Raw genomic sequence first — 27,948 nt, 5'->3', positions numbered from 1 at the left:
GTTATAGGAGAAATGGATACAGAGAAAGGATGGAGTGACGGAGGAGACAGATAAGGAGGAGGAGGACAGGGGACCCGATCAGACTGCAAGGTTCTGCAAGTCACTGACAGACATGAACAGAATAACGGGACCTGGAGAACAAAGGATGTGACTATTAACTCCTCCTGTGCTGGAGAGCTTGAGAACCATCTGGCTGGGACCTGCAGTCTTGCCTGACTGAACCATCTTTTGCTGACCTGTAGGGCACTGTTGATCAGTCACTGGTCTGTATGACAGGAACCTGCAGCTGGACCTCCCTGAACTCTCTGCTATACATCTGTACTAAATTCTTTTACAAGACCTCAGATTTGCTCAGAGATTTTTCCTCTCACCACCTTTAAAGCCAGGAAATTCCAGTCACTGGAGTCTGTGCTCACCAAAATGTGTGTGTTCATGTGAACATTCAAGGCAAGCTGCTCTAATTCCCTTGTCTAGCTTGGCACCTTAGTACCACATTCCTCAGTCCGTCTCTGAAGAGAGGACACTAACATGGCTCTGCTAGTTCAACTGGGTCTATGTCTGTCAGGATTGTCCTTATGCTTAGGTCAGGATGGGGCAGGATGGGGACAAATGATCCAGTGGGAAGAAAGTGGAAGACGCTATCGACTGCTGAATTCAGGGTCTGAATACCAGGCTGCAGGAGAGGGCACAGGAGGAACTAGAGTTGTAGTGGATGGAGTTCGAAGTGGCGTTGACCTCCGCCGTCAAGCACCCACTTTACCACGCACTGGATCTCAGACAGTCAGGGGCAATACTCGTCACCCATTTGGATTTGGACAAGTGCCAGATAATTGGCAAGGGGGAGGAGAAACAGCTAGCACAGGTCGTTTTACTGCTTCCGCAGGGGCTGGTGGTGGAAGAGGAGGGGGTACTAGAACACGTCAGTCATCGACACAGAACTCTGTAGGACAGTCTTTTGTTTCAAGACCCCAGCCACCTTTTGTACCCCAGGCCCAGCCTGAATATTATCCCCAGACCTATGAAGAAAGCTATGGCTATTCCAGAGGTGGAGGTGGAGGGGGCTATGCAGCACAACCTCCATGGGGAGGAGGTTATGAAGATTTCTACGAGGAGCCTTCTCCACCTTTTGCCCAACCACCATATTTTGCATCCCCAGCTTTGCCTCCTCGGCAGCCAGCTCCAGTAAATCCTGTAGTGCCCCAGGATGGGCTTGACAGACGTTTTTCCCACAGTCTATTCAGAGGAAGTGATACCCCTGTAGAAAGTGATCCAGTACAACCAGCTGTAGCAGGTGGAGGTGGTGATGCCGGATTCCCCCCATATGGTGGAGTAGGTCAGGGAGAAAGCTACTACGGAGCACAAAGACCAGATTATTTCCAACCACAAAGTCGTGCAGCTAATACTCCAGTCAATGGCGGGGAGTCTCAGACTGGGCAACAAGGAAGAGCCAATGTTGGGAATGTTTTCCGTGGTGGTCAGAGAGGTGAGTTTACTACTATATCTATTTAAATTACTAGTTGAGGAGGGTGGGATTTTATTGTGGGAACTTTTGTTGAGCAAGAATTTCATATGCCATTATGCCAAGCCATATTTTTATGATCTCTTACTTAAAAGCCAACTTAAAGGAGTTGTGTGGCTTAGTACACCTATTTCAAATGCTCTATTAGGGAATTCTAATAGAGGGGTTCATCTATTAGCAGAAACCTACATTTCCCTCTGGAGGGTCCTGCATGTCTATGCATTACACAGACAGACCATTCATAGGTCTTGTGTATTCTCCATGTTCTTTATAGCACTATAGGAATATTAAACCTTTGTTGCACAGTTCCTAGATAGATTGCAACTGATCAATTGGGGTCCTAGCAGTGGGATAATCTGCTATCTGCTTAATTTTGAGGGACATCTGTAATAAAACAGGTTTGTGAAATTGAGTTTTTCTTATCCTGAGACACTGACACATGTAAACCTGTTTTCTGTTTTAGGGCTTCCTGATTTGGTTCCGGATCCAAGTTATGTTCAGGCTGCAACCTATGTCCAGCGAGCCCATCTCTATTCCCTACGTTGTGCAGCAGAGGAACGCTGCCTCTCTAGGTTTGTGCCACCAAAATAAATTTAAGTACAATTGTTTTCTTACATGCATCCAATTGTTGCAGGATTTTGCAGGAAGGCCTGCTGCATTAAAGGGGTTATCCACCATAAGGTGATTTTAGTATGTACCTGCCAGACAGTAATGAACATGCTTAGGAAGGATCTGCGTTTGTCTTGGGGCTAAATGGCTATGTTGTGAGATTACCATAATACTGTGGCTAGCTTTTTGTGAACTGGTATTTCCTGTTTGACTTTCCTTCTTTGCCTACAAATCCCATCATTCAATTTCCCTCCCTCCCACACATCAGCCACCCCACCCATTGAAACATAAATGATCTGCATCCATTCAAAAGACCTGTGGTTTTCAATCAGGGTGCCTACAGCTGTTGCATTAGTTGCAGATTGATCTCTCCACCCATTGAAGCAGACAGGCTCCCTGTCATCAGCTGACTAGTGATGTCAGGTCTCTGCCGCATTTGCAACCTAAGAAAAATCGGAGACAACGGTAACTTTGTATGCTGTTAAAAAGAAATATTCAGATGAAAATCACATAAGAATTGTGAGAAAACCGTCACACACAGGTACAGACACTATATTATGAACTACACTAACTTTACAGCCCCTGTAGCATAGTCAAATAAAAGAACTTTCTGGAATACCCCTTTAACCTGTTGGGGACGAAGGACGTATGCATACGCCCTTGCATCCTGGTACTTAAGGACGAAGGGCGTATGCATACGCCCATGGGAATTTCGGTCCCTGCCACGCTTTGGGCGGGGACCGGACCGGGGTGACTGCTGATATCGATCAGCAGGCACCCCGCGCAAATGCCCAGGGGGGTCATCCGACCCCCCCCCCCCCCCATGTCTGCGATCGGCGCAAATCGCAAGTGAATTCACACTTGCGATTTGCGGCTATTCCGGGTCATACGGGTCTATGGTGACCCAGCGACCCGGAATATAAGGGGGATCGCGATTGTCTAAGACACCCACAATCCCCTTGAAGAGATAGGAGTGAGGTGGCAGGGGTGCCACCCCTCCTATCCCTGCTATTGGGCGTCTAGAAGCTACGTCCAATAGCAGATCGGGGGCGGGGGGTTAACTTTCATTTTCCCCGTTCTGTCCACCCACAATAGGCGGGGCAGAACGGGGAAACCGAAGGGGAACAGCGCCGAAGTCCGCTTACCCTGCGGTCGAGGCTGCGGGCGACGATCGGTGTCGGAGATCGACGGGCGGCGATGTCGTGCGGCTGGCTCCCTGGATCCGACGGAAGCCGGTAAGTTGCCTAGCAACATCTAGAGAGCTACAGTTTGAGACCACTATACAGTGGTCTCTACACTGTTGCCCTCCAGATGTTGCAAAACTACAACTCCCAGCATGCCCAGACAAGCTGTTATGCTGGGATTTGTAGTTTTGCAACAGCTGGAGGGCTACAGTTTGGATATCACTGTACAGTGAACTGTGGCCCTCTAGATCTTGCAAAACAACAACTCCCAGCATGCCCACATAGCAGTTTGCTGTCTGGGCATGCTGGGATTTGTAGTTTTGCAACATCTGGAGGTCCACAGTTTGGACATCACTGTGCAGTGGTCTCTAAACTGTAGCCCTCCAGATGTTACAAAACTGCAAATCCAAGCATGCCCAAACAGCAAACAGCTGTCTCGGCATGCTGGGAGTTGTAGTTGCGTACTGTATCTCCATCTCCCAGCATGCACTTCGGCGATCAGTACATGCTGGGAGTTGTAGTTTTGCAATAGCTGGAGGGACACTGGTTGGAAAATACTGAATTAGGTTAACAAAACGCAACTGAAGGTTTTCCAACCAGTTTGCCTCCAGCTGTTGCAAAAGTACAACTCCCAGCATGCACGGTCTGTGAGTGCATGCTGGGAGTTGTAGTTTTGAAACAGCTGGAGGTTTGCCCCCCCCCCCCATGTGAATGTACAGGGTACATTCACACGGGCGAGTTTACAGTAAGTTTCCTGATTCAAGTATGAGCTGCGGCAAATTTTTCGTAGCGGTAAGCTCACTGTAAACCTCCGCCAGTGCGAATGTACCCTAAAAACACTACACTACACTAACGCATAATAAAGGGTAAAACACTACATATACACCACCTTACACTGCCCCCCTCAATAAAAATGAAAAACGTATTCAGCAGTGTTTCCAAAACGGAGCCTCCAGCTGTTGCAAAACAGCAACTCCCAGCATTTCCGGACAGCCACTGACTGTTCAGGCATGCTGGTTGTTTAGCAACACCCGGAGGCACCCTGTTTGGGAATCACTGGCATAGAGTACCCCTATGTCCACCCCTATACATCCCCTTATTTAGTCTTCAAATGCGCATGGCGCTCTCTCACTTCGGAGCCCTGTTGTATTTCAAGGACACAGTTTAGTGCCACATATGGGGTATTTCCGTACTCGGGAGAAATTGCACTACAAATTTTGAGGGGCTTTTTCTCCTTTTACATCTTATGAAAAGGAAAAGTTGGGGTCTACACCAGCCTGTTAGTGTGAAAAAAAATTTTTTTTTACACTAACATGCTGGTGTTGCCCTTTACTTTTTATTTTCACAAGAGGTAAAAGGAAAAAAAGACCCCCAAAATTTGTAACGCAATTTCTCCTGAGTACGGAAATACCCCATATGTGGGCGTAAAATGCTCTTTGGGCGCATAACAAGGCTCAGGAGTGAGTGCGCGCTATGTACATTTGAGGCCTAAATTGGTGATTTGCACAGGGGTGGCTGATTTTACAGCGGTTCTGACATAAACGCAAAAAAATACCCACATGTTACCCCATTTTGTAAACTACAATCCTCACGGAATGTAACAAGGGGTATAGTGAAATTTAACACCCCACAGGTGTTTGACGAATTTTCATTAAAGTTGAATGGGAAAATAAAAAATATATATATATACTTCACAAAAATGCTAGTGTTACCCTAAATTTTTCATTTTCACAAGGGAAAATAGGAAAAAAGCCCCCCAAAATTTGTAACCCCATTTCTTCTGAGTATATAAATACCCCATATGTGGATGTAAAGTGCTCTACGGGCAAACTACAATGCTCAGAAGAGAAGGAGCGCCATTGGGTTTTTGGAGAGAAAATTTGTCCGGAATTGAAGGCCACGTGTGTTTACAAAGACCCCATAGTGCCAGAACAAGGAACCTCCCCCACATGTGACCCCATTTTAGAAACTACACCCCTTACGGAATGTCATAAGGGGTACAGTGAGCATTTATGCCCCACAGGTGTCTGACAGATTTTTGGAACAGTGGTCCGTGAAAATGAAAAATTTAATTTTTCCTTTGCACAGCCCACTGTTCCAAAGATCTATCAAACACCAGTAGGGTGTAAATGCTCACTGTACCCCTTATTACATTCCGTGAGGTGTGTAGTTTCCCAAATGGGGTCACATGTGGGGGGGGGGTGTCCACTGTTCTGGCACCTCAGGGGGCTTTGTAAATGCACATGGCCCCCGACTTCCATTCCAAACAAATTCTCTCTCTAAAAGCTCAATGGCGCTCCATCTCTTCTGAGCATTGTAGTGCGCTTGCAGTGCACTTGACATCCACACATGGGGTATTTCCATACTCAGAAGAAATGGGCTTAAAATTTTGGGGGGGCATCTTCTCCTATTACCCCTTGTAAAAAAGTAAAATTTGTGGGAAAACCAGCATTTTAGTGAAATTTTTTTTTTCATTTACACATCCAACTTTAACAAAAAGTTGTCAAACACCTGTGGGGTGTTAAGGCTCACCGTACCCCTTGTTACGTTCCTTGAGGGGTGTAGTTTCCATAATAATATGCCATGTGTTTTTTTTTTTGCTGTCCTGGCAGCAGGGGCTTCCTAAATGTGACATGCCCCCCAAAAACCATTTCAGAAAAACTCACTCTCCAAAATCCCATTGTCGCTCCTTCCCTTCTGAGCCCACCGAACACTTGACATACACATTTGAGGTATTTCCTTTCTCGAGAGAAATTAGGTTACACATTTTGAGGATTTTTCTCCTTTTACCCCTTGTAAAATTTCAAAAACTGGGTCTACAAGAACATGCGAGTGTAAAAAATGAAGATTTTGAATTTTCTCCTTCACTTTGCTGCTATTCCTGTGAAACACCTAAAGGGTTAACACACTTACCACTTACTGAATGTCATTTTGAATACTTTGAGGGGTGCAGTTTTTATAATGGGGTCATTTATGGGGTATTTCTAATATGAAGACCCTTCAAATCCACTTCAAACCTGATCTGGTCCCTGAAAAATACAGATTTTGAAAATTTTGTGAAAAATTTTAAAATTGCTGCTGAATTTTGAAGCTTGTCTTGATGTCTTGATGTCTTCCAAAAGTAAAAACATGTCAACTTTATGATGCAAATATAAAGTAGACATATTGTATATGTGCATCAATATATAATTTATTTGGAATGTCTATTTTCCTTACAAGCAGAGAGCTTCAAAGTTAGAAAAAAGTTTAATTTTCATTTTTCATCAAATTTTTGAATTTTTCACCAAGAAATGATGCAAGTATCGACGAAAATTTACCACTACCACAAAGTAGAATATGTCACGAAAAAACATTCTCGGAATCAAATTTATAAGTAAAAGCATCCCAGAGTTATTAATGCTTAAAGTGACAGTGGTCAGATTTGCAAAAAATGCTCCCGTCCTTTGGGTCATAATGGGCTCCGTCCCCAAGGGGTTAAAGGGCATTCATGCCTCCCCGCCTCTTCCATAGAGCTTTATGGAGGGGGGCATGTCCGTCGAGCTTAATAAGCTCGATGCTATACGCATTAGCCGGCCCACAGTGCGGCAAGGCCGGTGGTGGGACCCCAGCAGTCAGGCCGCCCGTGATCAGACACTTATCCCCTATCCTGTTGAAAAGGGATAAGTGTTTTTCCGCTGCAGCTGTCCTTTAAGACTTTTAATAGAAGTAATTTACAAATCTGTTTAACTTTCTGGAACCAGCTGATTTGAGAAAAAAAAAATTCCACTGGAGTACCCCTTTAAGATTGTTTAGATATAAATGTCAGTGTTACCCATAACAACCAATGATTTTCACTTTGGAACCTGATTTGAAAAATAAAACCCAACATCTAACTGGTTGTTATATGCCACACTGATCAATGTCTCTTCTACAATGTCTTTATACATGAGTAAAATTCACATACGTAAACATCTGTAGTATGGAAGGGATCCTGCTGGTCTTCTCAAGAACTTGAAGATAGGGTGTGGTCAACATGGTAGTAGGCCTGTTGCTTGGCTGCTCCTTATTTTGTTTCCTCTTAGCTATACTTGCAGTAACTATTTGTCTCAAAGGCTAATTCATACAAATGTTTTCTTTTAGGATAGGTTCACATGTGCAGTATTGTGGCATGTGTGACCCTACCCTTAATGACATTTTCTGGAACCTTAGTATTTACCGCCTTTGCAGAGAACATTGCTGCAATACTCTGCTCAACCTCTACTAAATGCAAACTCCTCCTCAGATGTATCTAGTGATGTAAATAATGAAGAGACCACAGAACCATCCTAGCACTGCAACCCTTCAGACATGGACCAACCATCAGTTTTTTTTGTTGTCCCTTTTAAAACCTTTTTCTCCTTAGTGAACGCTAATACCACTTTTTATGATGGTCACTAAGGGGCCTTAAGCTGACCCATACACCTTTTTACAGTGATGTGGGAATAAGCCAAAACAGGTCTTTCATGCCATATAGCATGGGAGCTCAGCTATTGCATAATAGGCAGACTTCTGCTCTATCGGGACCGGAGAAGCCTCCGATCTTGGTAGATTAACCCCTTACATGCCATGGTCAAAATGTGACACTGACTGCATTTTGTAAGGAGTTTTTGGGAACCTTTTAGCCCATCGTCAAAACCTGGTGACATGATCACCAGATGCTGATAGATTTCCATGGTAATTGGGAGCCTTATGAAGACCCATGTACATGCCTCTATTTAGCCCTATATATTCAATAATGCAGTGTTTTATATACAGCCATGGCCGTAAATGTTGACACTCCTGAAATTTTTCAAGAAAATTAAGTATTTCTCACAGAAAAAAGGATTGCAGTAACATATGTTTTGCTATACACATGTTTATTCCCTTTGTGTGTATTGGAACTAAACCAAAAAAGGGAGGAAAAAGCAAATTGGACATAAGGTCACACCAAACTCCAAAAATTGTCTAGACGAAATTATTGGCACCCTTAACTTAATATTTGGTTGCACACCCTTTAGAAAAGATAACTGAAATCAGTCACTTCCTTTAACCATCAAAAAGCTTCTTACACTTCTCAGCTGGAATGTTGGACCACTCTTACTTTGCAAACTGCTCCAGGTCTCTCTTATTGGAAGGGCACCTTTTTTCCCAATGGCAATTTTAAGATCTCTCGACAGGTGTTCAATGGGATTTAGATCTGGACTCATTGCTGGCCACTTCAGAATTCTCTAGCGCTTTGTTGCCATCCATTTCTGGGTGCTTTTTGACATGTGTTTGGGGTCATTGTACTGCTGGAAGACCCAAGATCCCGTACGCAAATCCAGCTTTCTGACACTGGACTGTACAGTGCGACCCAAAATCCATTGGCAATCCTCAGATTTCATGATGCCTTGATACACATTCAAGGCACCCAGTGCCAGAGGCAGCAAAACAACCCCAAAACATCATTATAACTCCACCATATTTCATTGTAGGTACTGTGTTCTTTTCTTTGTAGGCCTCATTCCGTTTTCGGTAAACAGTAGAATGATGTGCTTTACCAAAAAGCTCTATCTTCGTCTCCTCTGTCCACAAGACGTTTTCCCAGAAGGATTTTGGCTTACTCAAGTTCATTTTGGCAAAATGTAGTTTTGGTTTTTTATGTCTCTGTGTCAGCAGTGGGGTCCTCCTGGGTCTTCTGCCATAGCGTTTCATTTCATTTAAATGTTGACAGATAGTTCGCTCTGACACTGATGCTCCCTGAGCCTTCAGGACAGCTTGAATATCTTTGGAACTTGTTTGGGGCTGCTTATCCACCATCTGGACTATCCTGCATTGACACCTTTCATAAATTTTTCTCTTCTGTCCATGCCCAGGGAGACTAGCTACAGTGCCATGGGTTGCAAACTTTTTGATAATGTTTCTCACTGTGGACAAAGGCAAATCTAGATCTCTGGAGATGGACTTCTAACCTTGAGATTGTTGATATTTTTCCACAATTTTGGTTCTCAAGTCCTCAGACAGTTCTCTTCTCCTCTTTTTGTTACCCATACTTAGTCTTTGCACTGTGTCTGTGTGTGCCACACTAAGTGAACTTCTCTCCTTTTTACCTGCTTTCAGATGTGATTTTTATATTGCCCATACCTGTTACTTGCCCCAGGTGAGTTTAAAGGAGCATCACATGCTTGAAACAATCTTGTTTTTCCACAATTTTGAAAGGGTGCCAATAACTTTGTCCAGCCCATTTTTGAGTTTAGTGCGATATTATGTCCAATTAGCTTTTTTTCCCCTCCCTTTCCCCTGCACTTCCTTGCTGGATCTTGTTGCCATTGTGCCAGTGAAAGCGTTTCCTTGTGTGTTCCTAGCCTGTGTTCCAGACCTCTTGCCGTTGCCCCTGACTACGATCCTTGCTGCCTGCCCTGACCTTCTGCTACGTCCGACCCTGCTCTTGTCTACTCCCTTGTACCGCACCTATCTCAGCAGTCAGAGAGGTTGAGCCATTGCCGGTGGATATGACCTGGTTGCTACCGCCGCTGCAAGTCCATCCCGCTTTGCGGCGGGCTCTGGTGAAAACCATTAGCAACTTAGAACCGGTCCACCAACACGGTCCACGCCAATCCCTCTCTGACACAGAGGATTCACCTCCAGCCTGCCGAATCCTGACATGTTGGTTACATACTAATTAATCCTATTAATTAGATTCTAATGCAAACATAGGGTTAGGCTTACCAACTGTACTCTCTTCTGATCTACTCAAATACATGCATGTTAAAAAGTAATGAGTGACTACTAGATTTCTGTGCTGCCACTTTTCTCAGAAGAAAATAATAAGCTATTAGCCAACACGGTCAACCCTCTCCGCTCCCTCAAACATGAAAGGCCATTGAGTTCTTCCTAAGCCAATGCCATTGTAGGTGAACCTCACATTGAATTTATTTAGAAAAAAACTGTTAAATGTGGAATAATTTCAAGCAACTGAACAGGACATTAATGAAATTTTGTAATACAAAGTTTCATTTACAGTGACAACCCTGAACTTTTAGGAGCATCTAGAGAAGTGGAGCAAATGTTTCAGGAAATACAGATAACAAAGCTTGCATACCCTTTCACCGCTGAAGGACTTTATGTTCCCAAACACATCAGCCAGTAGTTACTGAACAGTATGTACTCTTCATTATTAATTTGCAAGCAAATAGTAACTTTACTCCATTGCACTCTAATCTAATGACTGCAGTTTTACCCCAAATCCACTTTACATGTTTGATCTTTTTATTAGATATAGCTATTGGAGCAACAAATTGAAATAAACTGTATTCTTTACCAATGAAAAACATTGCTTCAAGATTTTTTATTTCTTAAAGTAGGAACACCAAGAAACTATCTTCTAAAGATCATCCCTTTCAGATGTTGCCCAGCAGACACTATAAGTCAAATTGATCTGTCAATAAACAGTGCCATTTGTCCATGAAGCTGTGAGAACCTAGTATTGTTCATTACTTTAATGAGTATGACCATCTTTGAGAACCAGTTTGATTTATATATAGATATAATAGCTGGACAAACAATAGTGCAGTACTCCAAAAAAAAAAATTGAGGTACATTTTTTGGCTCATGTTACAGCAATTTATTTGAGATATAATAGTTGGATATATAGGTAGCAACAGGAGAATACAGCAGCACACTGCTAGCACAAAGATATAGATAAAACATGAGTATATAGATAAAACATGAAAAGCTATACAGCTGTAGTGCAACAAATGAAAATATGAAATTATGAAACAGTGAGGTACTTAGCTTGCAAATTTGGCGACCAAATAGCTTGGACCGTCCCACCACAGTAAGGTGACCTCATTTTGGGACGGACCCTACACTATGAATATGCATCTGTGTGAACAGTTCAGAAGAAAGAAGAGGTGACAAGAGGTTATCCCACTAGGAGGATCCTACCGGAATGCAGGAACTCTTGACTTTGGGGACTTAACACACAAGGTACGGTACAACGTACGGTATCGGGACACCACAGAGACAAACCACCACATGTGACAATAGATATGCACAACTAAATCTTGGACTGGGTTCACACTGCATTTTTATCTCTGTTTTACAGTTTCTTTTATAGTACATTCAATTTTGCTGTATGCAAAAACATTGGCAAATGGGAAATGGATTCTGCTGTATGGCATACAGCAACATAACCCCATTGTGTATAAAATGTAATACAGTGTGGATATACATGTCTATCTATCTATCTATCTAAAGAATGTGCTGGCCAACTTATTCTTTGGTTGTATACATACGGGGGAGTGGCTACCTCCATGTTGTCTCTTGCACCCCACCCACCTCTATCAGGTGTATATAAGGTGCCTCGGATGTTTCAGATCCTGCAATGCCTGCTGAACTGTTCACACAGATGCATATTTATAGTGTAGGGTCCGTCCCAAAATGAGGTCACCTTACCGTGGTGGGACGGTCCAAGCTATTTGTCCGCCAAATTTTCAAGCTAAGTACCTCACTGTTTCATAATTTCATAATTTCATATTTTCATTTGTTGCACTACAGCTGTATAGCTTTTCATGTTTTACCTATATACTCATGTTTCATCTATATACTCATGTTTTATCTATATCTTTGTACTAGCAGTGTGCTGCTGTATTCTCCTGTTGCTGTATATTTAGCCCAGCAGCCTGCACCTGTAAGCCAGGTCCATATAATAGTTTGGAATCAATAGTGCTGGCCAACTTATTCTTTAGTTGTATTACACATACGAGGGAGTGGCTACCTCCATGTTGGCTCTTGCACCCCACCCACCTCTATCAGGTGTATATAAGGTGCCTTGGATGTTTCAGATCCTGCAATGCCTGCTGAACTGTTCACACAGATGCATATTTATAGTGTAGGGTCCGTCCCAAAATGAGGTCACCTTACCGTGGTGGGACGTTCCAAGCTATTTGGCCGCCAAATTTGCAAGTAGAGATGAGCGAACTTACAGTAAATTCGATTCGTTACAAACTTCTCGGCTTTGCAGTTGATGACTTATCCTGCGTAAATTAGTTCAGCCTTCAGGTGCTCCGGTGGGCTGGAAAAGGTGGATACATTCCTAAGAAAGAGTCTCCTAGGATTGTATCCACCTTTTTCAGCCCACCGGAGCACGTGAAAGCTGAACTAATTTATGGAGGAAAAGTCATCAACTGCCGAGCCGAGAATTTCGTGACGAATCGAATTTACTGTAAGTTCGCTCATCTCTATTTGCAAGCCAAGTACCTCACTGTTTCATAATTTCATAATTTCATATTTTCATTTGTTGCACTACAGCTGTATAGCTTTTCATGTTTTACCTATATACTCATGTTTCATCTATATACTCATGTTTTATCTATATCTTTGTACTAGCAGTGTGCTGCTGTATTCTCCTGTTGCTGTATATTTAGCCCAGCAGCCTGCACCTGTAAGCCAGGTCCATATAATAGTTTGGAATCAATAGTGCTGGCCAACTTATTCTTTGGTTAGATATATAAGTAGATATATAGGAAACCTGTCACATTAAACATGCAGTTAAATCTGTAGGCAAGATCATATAGAGCAGGCAGAACTGAGCAGTTTCAAATATAGTTTTGCTTAAAATGTTCCAGGATAACTTGTCATTTATTCATGTATACCTCTGCTCATTCTGGGCTAAATAGTCAAGTGGGTGGTCCTACTCAGTGATTGGCAGCTCTCTCTAAATGCACATTTTTATATACAGATAGCTGTCAATCACTGAGGAGAACCGTCCACTTCTCTACTTAGCCCAGAATAAGCAGAGATATACATGATTAAATGACAAGTTATCCTTTTAGGTTTCTCATAAAACTACTGTAGAAATGAATCTGCCCAGCTCCTTATGTTGCTTATTTGAGTATGTTCACATTACGGAATTTCTGTGCATGGAAAATTAACCATAACATTGGTGTAAATAGGCCTTCTGAGCGGAATTCCACATGCGTAGAATCAGTAGTGAGAACATAAACCTTTTACATATTTTTCATAATTTTTTTTAATGTGTATTTATTAAAGGTTTTCAACAAAATATGATACAATTAGGTCTATGATAATATGATAGTCAAACTGGGTAAAACCAGCAAAATGGCAAAGTCATAATATACAATTACCAAAAATCTAACTTCAACACAAAGGAGTAAAATCCTAGAAACATAACAACTCACAAAACAAATGGCAATGTATCAGTCAAATGAGACCTAAAGGTATTAAAGGGATTAACCAGCATTAAGGTTTTTTTCTAGAACTATTCTTATTTTGAAGCACACTAAAAAAAAGTTATAGGGGTCAAAACTTGGCGATGTTTAAACCAATATTATATAACTTTGTTATAGTGGAATCGTAGTGACTCATGTAATAAACTTAGCATGTCATTGTTTTTTGTTATAAACCCATAAAATTGCGTAATTTTGTCTTACAACACATGTGTGAACATACCCTTAGAATGTGAAGAGGAAAAATATGTAAGTGAAAATGTTACATTTAGGGTAGTGGTGTGGGGTCTGGAATGGGTTACCAGGCTGTGTTTTTGTTTTGTTCTAAATGTTTCTTGCTCAGTTATGCTTTTCCTTATTGGGTAAAGGAATTGTACTATTAACTGTTTGGAGAAATTATAAAGTGCCTATGGGAATCATTATATGCCATCTAAAACCACATGGCTGAGGCAATTCATAAGAACTAGGTTTCCAACAAAATGCGGGACAGATTAGGACAATTGCTGCATGTTTAGTGTTTGTTCTTTTACACCGCACAATAGTACACAGTCATTAACACATCAATTACCCTAGATTCTTAAAGGAAAACTTCTAATCTCTTTATGTAAATGGCAGAACAAAGTGGTGTGGGAGTGGTGGAAAGAAGCTGGGGAGAGCTTCACTTATGACTAAATATAGGCTTGCTATATTCTTTCAGGACTAAGGTTTTAGGTACTAGAAGTTCAGGATTGTTATATAGTGCAGCCTATTCAGCTGACACGTCTACTTTAAGATGTTTATATACTATCTTCTGATCTACTGCTGTACTTTAAATAAAGACAACATTTAGCATGTACAGAACCTCTTTAAAACACCTGTTGACCTACTTTTAATCTTCCTCTTTTGCTACATCCACTCTATATTTAGGTAAACTGATTACCCTATGGAAACGCGTTCCAGCAGTCTAAGACACACACCTCTGCCCGTGCATTTCTTCTGCATATAATATGATTTTTTTTCAGAGAATCAGACATTTACTGTATTTTACCTTCAGCATTTAATGTTGCGTTTAATGTATTTTATATATCTTGGCTTTGGCAACACATTGTATAAAACATAAAACCTATTTTCACTGCTCCCGTTTTCTTTATACTCTCTTCTCAGCTCTGCATATGCGGCAGAATCTTCAGATTATGATGTTAGAGTTCTACTTCGCTTCCCTCAAAGAGTGAAGAACCAGGGAACTGCTGATTTTTTGCCTACACGACCTCGCCAGGCATGGGAGTGGCACAGCTGCCATCAGTGAGTATAAGACATTTATTGCGTTTAAATGATTCACCTTATTATACTTTTAAAGTGTTTTTTATGGCCACTAATGCTAGCCTTAGCTACAATAATAAATGTTAACGATCCAACCTTTAAAGACGGCAGCAATTATTTTTATGTTTATTGGACTAATGTGATTTATTCAAGCCTTTGTTCTAATTATTTAGGTCTTGTTCTAATCTGTTTGGCCCTTATTGATACAATGCTATGGTATTTCCTCTGGTCTCATGAGAAAATACATATTTGGGTTGATTTACTAAGCAAATTACTTCAGAATTTTGACTTCCAGCGCACAAAAAAATGTGCTAGATTTATTCATGACATGCACAATTGTTTTGGCATAATATATTGTTATAAAGTAAGTCAGCCAAGAGTTGGCATGAAGAAAAGTGTTTAACATGTCTAGCAACATGGGGTAATATTTCCACACATCTGCTTGACAGGAATAGTTACTTCAAATCTGATTTCCCTGTCTCTTACTTTTTTAGACAGTTCCTGGCTGCAGGGTTTGTTTTTTGGAGTATTGGTCCATGTTTTTGCCTGGTTTTGGGTACACCATGAATGTTGAGTCTATTATGTTACGTCTGCCACGTGCCTTTTGTGTCTGCCCAGTCTATCTAAATGATATATTGTAGTTCTGCCTGTAGATTTTTTATGGGCCTATTGTCAGATATCTCCTCAATCTGTGTTGTGTGTTTGTCATTGTGCTTAATAAGAGCCTTTCTGCAAGACAGCTACTCATTCCTACAGGACTACTTCTGTTGTCTTCAAGACGTCACAGTCGATTGCAAAGTAAAGATCACCCATGATCCAAATAGGGCTTCAATATAACTTAAAGGGCACCACTGTGACAGGTAATAGTCCAAGGTAAAAACAAACAAACAAAAAAAAAACATCAAAACCTTGCAGAAGAATAAACACAGAATCCAGAACTAAGACTATAAATTCAAAACTAGCAAGAGGGCTTGCTAGGGGTCTACAAAATACAGTACATATAACTGTGGACATGGTTTGTATACATCACACACCAAACGTCAGGGAGGTGTGCATTGCTGGGTTGGGATTTAGGTATCAGGCTAATAAGATACTACTGTGAATTAAAACAGAAAAAGAGAGGGAGACCGGTAGTGATCATGAAAGGGACTAACGCTTAAGAAAACAACAATAAAAAGGTATAAAGAGAACTAGCCAGAGAGGAAGATAAATATGGGAATATCAGAACAGGCACATAATAGATGTTAGGTACCGCAGCTAGAAAGGATACCACAGCTTCAGAGTTCCATTCCAGTCCTAGCATTGCTTCATGGTGGATGCCATGGATGCTAAGGAAGTGATGAATGGCTCAGACGATGCATTGGAAGACTTTGCTAGCCACAGGTCACCACTGGAGTATACAAATCTTAAAGAAATGCAGAACACTTAGAGCTCGACTTGGCAATTATATTTCTTCCTGTCAGGAGATCTTAGATCTTAGACCATGCGGGGAGAGTTTCCGAGTGGTCCTCTGCTCCAGCATGTAGAACAAATGGAACCCCCAATGATGAGCGATGTTGCAATCCAGAAGAACTTTCATTAGAGGTTTCAGCAGAATGCACTGTCGGAATGTTGTATAGGACAGGTCCTGATACAATTGAAGAATATCTCTATCAAAGATGTGCTGGGAAGTCAAGATACTAGAGGCAGAGAGCTCTCTGGAGTTCCCAGCACATCGCCGAAAGTGTGTGAAGAGTGAAGTGGAGAATGGCCACTATTTTACTGGAAGTATCGGGAGAAAGTGCTTGCAGAAGGAGCGAGCTCTCGCTGTGACAGCTTGTTGCGTGCTGGAGATGAGACTCCAATGGCACATGCGCTAAGGACCTGTGTGTAAATCACACAGCGGCCCAATCACTGACTTAAAAAAGAGAGGCGTGGAGGCTCTGCAGAATTGTGTGCCCCTGGCCACCTCTACCAGACTGTTGCTAACTCCCAACAAAAGTCTGACCTTGTTGGCATCTAAGGGACTAAAGAGGACCTGTGATAACCCCCCCCCCCCAAAATTATATTTTACTGTGATTAAATAGCTTAGAGTACCTTAATTCTGATATGCCCTTCCATTCCCTAGATATGTGGGTTCATAGTTTGACAATTCAGGGAATCTGTAACACTCACGTTTCAGAAGACAGGAACCCCGGTGGATGTGGATCTGCTGGACCTGTGTGGCAGATGACCCCGACATACCAGGGAGTGGAGTTTTCACCAGAGCCCACTGCAAAGCAGGATGGACTCGCTGCAGCAGGCAGCACCCAGATCGCTACCCCTGGCACGGCTCGACCACACAGGTGGCTGAGGAGATGCAAGGCACAGGAGGGATAAGATAGCTCGTAGTCAGGATAGCAGAAGGTCAGGGCAGGCGGCACAGTAGCTTAGTAAGGACATAGCAGGGGGTCAGTAGGCAGGCGGCAGAGGAGCAAGGTCAGGTCACAGAGCAAAGGATCAGATACACGTCAAGGCAACTCTCAGGAATGCTTTCTCTCAGGCACAAGGCAACAAAGATCCGTCAGGGAAGTGTGGGAGGAGGAAGAATTTATCAATGAGCCACAGATGTACTACACTAATAGGCGCAATGGCCCTTTAAATCTTAAAGCTCCAGTGCGTGGGCACCCTATGGGACTGGGAGACGCACACTGGAGCATAGAGGCAGGAGCAGGAGAAGCACCTAGTGAGTGACGGACTGGGATTCGCATGCGGACGTGTCCCGCGCTGGGAATCCCAGCCTCGCCAGCAGCAGCAGGTAATGGGGCCATGTACTCATGGCCAGCGTGTGTGGCCGGAGTTCATAACGTAACAGAATCATCAGATAGGCATGTACTTAATTTTTATAATGGGAGGGAATATCAGGTGATGGGCAGGATTTATACAGTCCAGGGATGTGTATTAGGCATATACCCTCCTCAATGTAAAGCATTCACACCCCATCAATTTATAACCACTCCCATACCTGATATTAATGCCCTTTACTAAAATAAAGTTTTACTGTCAATTAAAAATACTTCTGACATGTCACTCAGATATGTCAATAGTTTGATTGTTGGGGTCTCAGTACTAAAACCACCATTGATCTCTAGATATAGCTGGAAAAAGTGCATATGGTGCACTTGATCTGACTTGTTGCATAAGATAGGCTCCATTGTAAGCCAGGGATGGGTTTTTTAGCTATAATATCTAATTCCCCACTGAAATTATTTCCTGATGATGCCTACTTTTCCCATGGTGCTTCTGGCTGATTAACTGTAGTTAATCTATCTAGACTGCTGGTGCTGGAGTTTACCCAGGTAAACTGATTACTCATAAGGGAGTTGAGGTCAGTTTACAGTATGTGCAGTTTTGATTTGTTTTCTTATTTAAAGTGTGTTTTTAGAGAAATATTGCCATAACGGCAAAGCGATTTGACCTATAGTCACAATTGGGGTGTTTTATGAAGATCTTCAGGCTGGGATCACACGTTGCATTTTACCACCTTTTTGAATAGTTTTTACCACGTTTTGTTTCAGTTTATCACTTTTTGGGAAAAAATGATGTGTTTTTTACCACAGTTTGTGAAATTGCAGTACATGGTGCCATTTTGCTGCAATTCATGAAAATAAAAAATAAAAAAAAAGCAGCAAAAATTCAACAAGTTAGCAGCAGCATACAGATGTAAGTGGGGAGGGGTCTATGAGCAACCAGAAGGGATCTGATAGATGATGGGATCCTGACTTTCTGTGGGTCAGGCTGGTGATCACATGCCCCAATTACAGCATTGAACTGTATAGATACAGCTGTGCTGGAATAAAACAGGTGACACTGAAGCTTTTGTGATGGTGAGTGCATGATATGAGCAAAACAAACAAAATACCTGGAATGATTCTTTAATGCAGCAATAGAGACTGAAGCCTTGACAAGAAAGTAAGTGATTATATTACAACAGCAGCTTTGGGAAGTGAAAATTTAACTTTCCTCTTGTATGGAAAATTAAAGTGATATATAAAAACTGACCTGTGATCTGAAAGGTATGGCAGCTTTTCTTTTTTGTGTTTTGTAATTATAAGAGAATTGTTTAGTGAATCCTCAGGGTATATTCATATGCTGCAGATTTGTTGCAGAAATGTCTTCTTTTTTTCTCCTTTAGCTAAAAGGGGTTTGCAGAAACCTATGTGCTTCTAGGTAAAACAACCCCACTCAAATAATTGTAATTTTGAGAGGCAGGAATTTCTGCAACACATCTCCCACCTGGGGATTTATCATACTCCCTTTGTAACAATTTTGTTTGCTAAATTATGTATTATAATCCATTCTCATGTTAAACCATAGTCAGAGCGGAATTACTGTCATTACTGTCTCTCCTGACACGGCTGTATTAGCAAAAACCTGCAATCTCCATAAAATTACCCTGCTGCAGCATCATACTCCTGTTATTCTTCATAGAAATGTATGAATAAATTGACAACCGGGTGTCTTTTTTTCCCTTTTCCATGGAGTGTGTTTCTAGTCAATGTCAATTTATTGCTGACTTTGTCAGACTGTCTGAGATTGACTGTGTTAACTTATTCCTACATGTCCCAAAGAAATAATTCAACACTAAGCACCAAAAATATGCTTCAGAATTGTTCTCTTATGGGAAATACAAATATTCACTAAGGGAACATTCACGCATACAGGATCCTGTGCAGATTTGATGTGCAGTATTTGTAACAGCAGATTAGAAACTGTGCTCAATCATTTAGTTTACATTGAAATCTGCAACAGAATATCCTGTGCATCAAATCCATGAAATGCATGAAATCTGCGTACGTGTGAACACACCCTAAAACAGACATATCAGGAAAGCTGACATGGCAAATGAAGTTATATTTATTTACTTATACTCGCTGAGTACCCGGCGTTGCCTGGTTTTTCCTTCCTAATCCCTTTCGGGGAGGAAAATAAACAAAGGAGGAAGCTTTTCACTTCATATGCAGTCCTCATATATTGTTGTCATATCCCGACCCCACATACCGTCCTCCTATCCCGTCCTCCTATCCCGACCTCCTATCCCGACCTCCTATCCCATCCTCCTTTCCCGTCCTCCTATCTTGACCTCCTATCCCATCCTCCTATCTCGACCTCCTATCCTGACCTCCTATCTAGACCTAGTATCCCGTCCTCCTATCCCGACCTCCTTTCCCGTCCTCATATCTCGACCTCCTATCTTGACCTCCTATCCCGTCCTCCTATCTCGACCTCCTATCCAAACTTCCTATCCAGACCTCCTATCCAGACCTCCTATCGCGTCCTCAAATCCCGTCCTCCTATCTTGTCCTCCTATCCTGACATCCTATCCTGACATCCTATCCTGACCTCCTATCCTGACCTCCTATCCCGACCTCCTATCCCGACCTCCTATCCCGACCTCCTATCCCGACCTCCTATCCCGTCCTCATATCTTGACCTCCAATCCCGACCTACTTTCCCGTCCTCCTATCTTGACCTCCAATCTCGATCTCCTATCCCGACCTCCTATCCTGTCCTCATATCTTGACCTCCTATCCCGACCTCCTATCCCGACCTCCTATCCCGACCTCCTATCCCGACCTCATATCTCGTCCTCATATCCCGACCTCCCATCCCGTCCTCATATCACGACTCGTAATATGTGTACCAGGTAATGAAATAGCTCCAGCCTAACGGAAATTAGATGGGAACATACATTTCCCATTGATTTGCATAGGACTTTAAAAAAAAAAACCCTGACCCTCACAAATGGGGGTAGTTAAGGGTTAAATGAACTATACTATATTTTAAGTGAACATATAAGTAACATGTGACCAAGTATTATCGAAATATCTCCAGCCGTTTGGAAGTTATGCAGTAACATATTTCCCATTGACTTGCATGGGACTTTAAACATAAGCCCTGGCAAATGGGGGTGAGTGAGGGTTAAATTACCTATCCTATGTTTGTTGTTGACATATAAGTAACATGTGTGCCAAGTTTCATGTTAATATCTTTAGCCGTTTGAAAGTTTTTGTGGAACATACATACACACATACATACATATATATGCACACACACACACACACACACACACACACATGTTGAGTTTTATATATATAGATTGGTCATCTTGCTTACACAGTGCAATCATATTCCATAGCACATACTTGGCTGAAAAAGCTAGGGCTGGAACTAGCTCTGGCTGGGGCTGAAAAGGTTTAAATAACTCCAAATTGTCAGCTGTGGGTGGATATGTAATACAGTGACCTCTGGGGGTGCAAACCAAAAACCAAAGAAAGGCAAGATTCACAATCATAGGAAAAAATACATCAGGTTGCACTCACCCAGTGACAGGACAAACTTCTTTATTTACAGTTAATGTCCGTTCATACTCGGTGCAGTGGTAGGGAGGAGCAGTCAGCAGTACGCCGACTGAGCGGCAGAGGCGGCGCTCCTTTCGCGGTCTTGTCTTCTTTCTCAGACCTGCTGGATGTCACCTGGATGCGCCGTTTTATCTGGTGCCTTCAGTGGTGTCATAACACCTGCCATTCACAAAAAACTTGGAAAGTGCACTAATAAACTGAAAAATAAAATGTGTTATGCAACATAAAGACATAATATAACTCATGCAGATAGGAATGCATTAAGCTCTTTAAGTCCTAATCTGCCCAGAGCATTAGGGCAGACTATCCAGGCTGCTTCATGCCTGCACAGAATGTTCACTTGATCATTGCTCTCCATGATGCTCTCAAGTCCTATGAATTTCAGAGCTTTGGTGTCATTCATGTGTTCTTTATTCATATGGTCATCGATTCTGCTTGCTCCAGTCCCTGCCACTAAAGAACGGAGATGTTCACGATATCTTGTGAATAAACACCTAGTTGTGGAGCCAATATAGAAGCGTCAGCACTTACACTAGAGACAATAAACTACGTTGTTTGAGCGACAACGTATGAACCCTTTATACTTGGTTCATAGCCTCCTATTCTAAAGAAGCTATTTTTAGTAGTTTGGGGACAGAATGCAAATGACCGCAGCGAAAATTACCCACTTTTTGGCTCTTTGTAAGCCAATGTTTGTTTTCTTTGGGGGTGAAAGCACTCTTTACTAATTAATTTTTTAGACTTTTTCTTCATCTGAACGCAATGATAGGTTTGTTAGCAACCTCTAGACCTATCTCAGTATCATATGCCAGTACGTCCCAAAACTAGATGGTTTTTTTATTTATTTATTTTTCAATAAAATCTGCCATTGGGCTGTATTTGAAGGCGATTTTTTTGCTTCTATGTTTGTAAATTTTTTTAATCAAAAGTTCTTGCCTCTCAACCTTCCTGACTTTCTCTAAACTTTTCTGTAGAATCTTTTTCGGATACCCTCTCATACTGAGCTGGGTTAGCAGTTCACTTGCTTTTTCCTTGAACACCTTGTTTTAGCTATTGCACCCAGTATGAATGGACGTTAACTGTAAATAAAGAAGTTTGACCTGCCACTGGGTGAGTGCAACCTAATGTCTTTTTCCCTATATTTCATAGCATTGTAGAGATTATGAGGGAGATTTATCAAAACCTGTGTAAAGGAAGAGTGCTGCAGTTGCCCATAGCAACCAATCAGATTCTTTCACAGGCCTCTTCAAAAATGAAAGACGCAATCTGATTGGCTGCTGTGTGGGCAGCTGCACCACTCTTCCTTTACACAGGTTTTGATAAACCTCCGCCATTGTCACCATTTAAGTGGACATAGGGACTCAGAACCTATAGCCTATTCAGAGAAATTACAAACATATCTACTGTGCTCATACACACCTATTTACAATCCTATGGGTCAGGGGACAAAAAGAAACTTAAGTGGCAATCCAATTGGGGTGTCAGTAGAATTTACTAACTAACCATATTCCCCTTGTGACCTGAAGAGTAGGTAAGTGCAGTACTATTTGTATAGATACATGTAAGCTAGAGAAAGGAAAGTGTGGAGCACCAGGAATGTGCACAGACATTTTGAGGGGCAGGGGCTCAAAGGAAAAAAGGGCACTCCCATGCCCCTAAGGCAGGACCAGTATACATATATAAACTTCCTCCCACCATGCAGCGCCAATGTACATACATAAATCCCTCCTCCATATGCAGGACCAATATATATATATACTCATGCAGGGTCAATATACATAAATACCCCCACATGCAGTTTTACTTTACAGTTGTTCTAAGGGCATCGTAATCAAAAGGCATCAAAAGGACAGGGGTCAGGCCTACTTTCTACACAGTGTATGCTCGTCCCTGTGGAGCATGCTCTGGATTACATGTATTACAAAGAGAACATGCATAGTAGTGAGCATAAGATGTTGCACACCAAGTTGATTTCCGCCTTATTTTGATTGGTTTATTTTTGTCCTCTAGACCATGAGAGATATAGTAAATAGGATGTCAGGGCACAGTTGTTATATTTGTTGTTCTTCTTCTAGATCTGTATTTTTGGCAGGTAGAGTTCTGCAAAAACTACATTCTATTAAAATAAAATCCCGTGAGTAAAAGCCCTATGGATTTATATTGTTTTGGTTTCCTTAGTTCCACTGATACAGTCTATCATTTTGTTTATTATTTTCAGTGTGGGAGGAATACTGAGTATCTGGAGGAAAGCCATGCAAGCACAAGGCAAACAGAACTGAATGCAGATGTTTCCTTTAGCTGGAGTCACCAGGACCCCAGTGCTGCAAGATGATAAACATAGGGAGATTTATCAAAATCTGTGCAAAGGAAGAGTTCCCCAGTTGCCCATAGCAACCAATCAGATGGCTTCTTTCATTTTTCAGAGACCTTTTTAAAAAAAAAAATACAAGAAGCTATTTGGTTGCTATGGGCAACTGCACCTCTGCACAGGTTTTGAAAAAAATCTTCCCATGAGCCACCATACTGCTGGTGCTATATATAAGCAACATAAATATATCAATATGTATCTTGCAGCTTTGCTGACAGATTCCAAGTGACAACCACTAGCATTTTTTGTAAGGCTGTGGATGAGAATAAGTAAGGCCATAGGTAAAATATGACATAAATAAAAAGATGAACAATGGCATGATACTTCAAAACCTAACCAGTTAATTACTATATATTTATCAATCACAAAATGTCTTTATACCAGTGGAAGAGATGACAATTGACTTTGGAATTTTCCATTAAAGGCACTATCACAGTATGGATGAATTCAGTCATTATGATCTGCTGGATGCCGCAACAGGACGGAAAGTGGCAGAGGGACATAAGGCCAGCTTCTGTTTGGAGGATACAACATGTGACTTTGGAAACCTCAAGAGATATGCATGTACCTCGCACACTCAGGTAGGAGACCATGTTCAATCCTCCCAGGTGAATAGTTCTACAGTACTGCCTCCAACTTATTTGCTAGAATGCAATTTCAGTTTTATATTAATTCTCTCATTTTTAAATTTTAGCCTGTGTCACTGTATGTGTCACTTTATGGCCTCTTTCACACTACCGTTATCACACGGTAGTGGGACCGCCGTTGGGGCTTGCAGGGAAAATAGCGGGAGAAAAAATACAGCTTGTGCCGTCAACGGCCGTCAAACTCAGAAAAAAAAAAGTTTGACGGCCGTTCTTGACTGGGCACAGTGGCAGTGTGTAAGAAGCCTATGTGGTAATAACTTTGAAATGCTTTTACTTAGGCTTGGTTCACACTACGATTTTAGCAATACGGGACCGTATACGGCTGGGGGGGGGGACCAAAAACCGGGCGCTCCCGTATTCCAGCCGTATCAGACCCGTATGTAATGTATTTGAATGAGCCGACCGGCATCAAACGCTGACTCCGGTCGGCTAATTTTGGCCCCATGTACGGTTTTCCCACCGGACCTAAAACCGTGGTATACCACAGTTTTAGGTCTGGATAGAGAACCGTATACAGGGCAAAAATTAGCCGACTGGAGTCAGCATTTGACGCCGGTCGGCTTATTTAAATACATTGTTGTTTGGTGTGTGGACTCCGCAGAAAGACTATACATGTTTATTCTTTCTGAGGACTCCAGAATTGAGATTTCGCTGTGTGCACGCCACAGCAGTATTCGATCAATGGGACTCCGCTGCTGCAAAATCTCTGTGCGGAATTCTAATGCTGAATTCCGCACAGAAATTCCATCCTGTGAACATACCCTCAAGGGACAAGGAGGAGAAAATGAAAATGCAAAAATGAAAATTGTCTGCGTCCATAAGGCCAAAACAGGCTGCATCCTTAAGGCTAAGTTTCCACTTGGGTTTTTTTCTGCCAGTTTTTGGAAAACTGCCACTGCAGTTTTTGAGCCAAAGCCTGAAATGTATTCAAAAGGAATAGGACATATAAAGGAAGGACTTACACTTCTCCTCCTTTATGGATCCACTTCTGACTTGGGCTCAAAAACTGCAGTGGCAGTATTCCAAAAACTGCCAGAAAAGAAAACAAGTGGAAACTTAGCCTAAAGGTTCATTACTTTTATGGTGTTCACAATGCAGTATAAATATGTTAGCTGTTGTCTGTGGGTCGATATGACTGCAGTGATAACAGATTTATATTTTTTCATATTTTATTACTTCTACACAAAATGTTATTGCCTTTTAAAATCGGTGTCTATCTTTTAGGGTCTAAGTCCTGGTTGTTATGACACATACAATGCAGACATTGACTGTCAATGGATTGATATAACAGAAGTAAAACCAGGAAACTATATACTCAAGGTAAGTTAACTAAACATATCTTCTTCTAGGTTATTATTGTATCTCATCTGCACCTATATACTGTACATGCATTAATCGATATCACTTGCCTCATAGGTAGTAGTCAACCCCAAGTACATTGTTTTGGAGTCCGATTTTACCAATAATGTGGTGCGGTGCAATATCCACTATACTGGAAGATACGTGTCAGCCACAAACTGCCGAATTACACAGTAAGAAGCCCATTTTATATTCTTCACATTTATCGTCATTACCTCCTTAATTGTCATTTGCTTGTATTTTTCACTCCTATGTATTTTGCATTCACATGGACATCATTCATTCCTCTTTATCTGCATTGCTTCATTTGTTTTCTGTTTATATGGAAATACTTCATGAAATATCTCTTCTCAACACTAGACTTTGACTAGCATTTAAACAATGTATTTTGTCGAGAAAAAAAGAATAATCCGCATGTAATAAGTAGTGCATTCCTGTCAAGCAATCCATTCCTACTCCAATTGCTTAGGCAATTTATTTACCCACTATAACAGTGTTTATCACTAAATATGTTTCAATATGATAGCAAAGTATGAGAGCAGAAAATGAATCATGGCTGCTGTAGGAAGACCAGCTAATAATCAATATTCAGTGTGCTTCTACAGCCCCTTACAGATATCATGGAAGCACCACAGGAAATGTTAAAGGGGTGCTCGGGTGGATAAAAATGTTTTCAAATCACCTGGTGCCAGAAAGTTATACGGATTTGTAAATGACTTCTATTGAAAAATCTTAGTCCATCCAGTACTTATCAGCTGTATACTACAGAGGAAGTTGTGTAGTTCTTTCCAGCCTGACCACAGTGTTCTCTGCTGACACCTTTGTCTGTGTCAGGAACTGTCCAGAGCAGGATAGGTTTGCTATGGGGGTTTGCTTCTACTCTGAACAGATCCTGACACTGACAGAGGTGTCAGCAGAGAGCACTGTGATCAGACTAGAAAGAACTACACAACTTTCTCTTAGTATACAGTAGGTGATAAGAACTAGAAGGATAAATATTTTTACATTTTTTTAATTAGAAATTATTTACAAATCTATTTAACTTTTTGTCCCCAGTTGATTTGATTTTTTTTTTGTTTTTCCTAATCAAGTAAAAAATTTATAAAATAATAGAATCACTGAAAGTTAAAGGAAAACTGTCATCAGTGTCACCACACTTACCTACTGCTACAGGCAGGTAGTGCGTGAGACACTGATGACAACCATATATACGTGTCCACGATCCGTGCTCCTGTTGTCCCGGTATCTTCATCTGTTCCCTCCATTAGGCCAGCAGGCTTGGGGCATGGGCGGGGCTACGTTACATCACTGCGCCTTTTTCTCTGCAGGGCCCTGCTGTAAATAGTGGCAGTATGACACATTGGACACAAAGTAATACCTCAAAAAATCTGGACATCATGAAAGCAAAGGGGGAGATTTATCAAAACCTGTCCAGAGGATAAGTTGCTGAGTTTCCCATAGCAACCAATCAGATCACTTCTTTCATTTTTGAAAAGGCCTCTAAAACATTTACGAAGCAATCTGATTGGTTGCTATGGGAAACTCAGCAGCTTTTCCTTTGGACAGGTTTTGATAAATCTCCCCCTACGGCTAGGTTCAGACTATGGAATCCCCGGGCAGAAAATTTCCGCCTGGAGATTCCGAGTGCGGCCAGTCGGTGCTAGAACCGCGCAGACACTGCAGTCTCCAATAGACTGCAATGTGTTCCGTGAATATTTCCGCCTGAAGAAAGAGCAACGCCATTCTTCAGGCGGAAATTTCCAAGCGGATTTTCCGTTCACAAATTCACACTTCGGAATTTGTGAAGCGGAATTTGTAAACGGAAAGCCATTCACTACACTATACATTTTAGCAAACGGAATTTCCGCCTGCAGTTTCAACTTCAAGTTTGGAGATTCTGTAATCTTTGTGAAGGGTTGCAGTGTTGTATGTGTCTAATGTTGCTTCTATCGTTTCTTCCATTGTTTTCTGTTATTACATTTAATTTATATATATCTTTTTATTTTTTTTCAAAGGTTCTGAGCAAAATCTGTAAGAAAATGATTATATATGGAAATTTTCAGACAATCCTATTTTGACAGCAAGTCAGCAACCTCCCCACCATTCCCTGTCTTGATAAGCACACTAGCAATCTTATTAATACTTGTGTGAAAACCCTCACTTTGTATACCCATGAAATAAATTCTATTATTGCCCTCCACGTAACTCAACTAGTAAAAATGTGTGGTTTACCTCTCTGTCTGTTTCTTTTGTTACCTTCCCAGTAGGTAATTTGCCAAGTAGCAAGATGTAGTCGCGCTAAAAATGTTGGCATTCTTTCATTAAAGGGGTACTTCAGTGAAAACCTTTTTTTTTTT

At 41.6% G+C, this 27,948-nt stretch overlaps 1 protein-coding gene across 1 annotated transcript; it reads left to right on the top strand.

Moving 5' to 3' along the window:
- On the top strand, positions 1-27,948 carry LOXL1 (lysyl oxidase like 1). The gene is made up of 7 exons (XM_056572762.1): positions 1-1,483; positions 1,983-2,091; positions 14,682-14,819; positions 24,010-24,166; positions 25,457-25,552; positions 25,649-25,764; positions 27,607-27,948. Exons 1-7 carry the CDS (start codon positions 529-531, stop codon positions 27,611-27,613), a joined length of 1,578 nt encoding a protein of 525 aa, XP_056428737.1. The 5' UTR covers positions 1-528; the 3' UTR covers positions 27,614-27,948.

Source organism: Hyla sarda, chromosome 4 (assembly GCF_029499605.1).
Source record: "Hyla sarda isolate aHylSar1 chromosome 4, aHylSar1.hap1, whole genome shotgun sequence".
Taxonomy (NCBI): domain Eukaryota; kingdom Metazoa; phylum Chordata; class Amphibia; order Anura; family Hylidae; genus Hyla; species Hyla sarda.
The sequence above is the reverse complement of the archived record's forward strand: the minus strand, read 5'-3'. Positions and strand labels throughout refer to the sequence as shown.

Excerpts from the sequence above, each read along its gene's own strand:
- LOXL1 (XM_056572762.1), top strand. The coding sequence starts at position 529 with ATGGCTCTGCTAGTTCAACTGGGTCTATGTCTGTCAGGATTGTCCTTA. Across the intron at positions 24,167-25,456 it reads CATGTACCTCGCACACTCAG|GGTCTAAGTCCTGGTTGTTA; the intron begins GTAGGAGACCAT and ends TCTATCTTTTAG. Across the intron at positions 25,553-25,648 it reads CAGGAAACTATATACTCAAG|GTAGTAGTCAACCCCAAGTA; the intron begins GTAAGTTAACTA and ends CTTGCCTCATAG.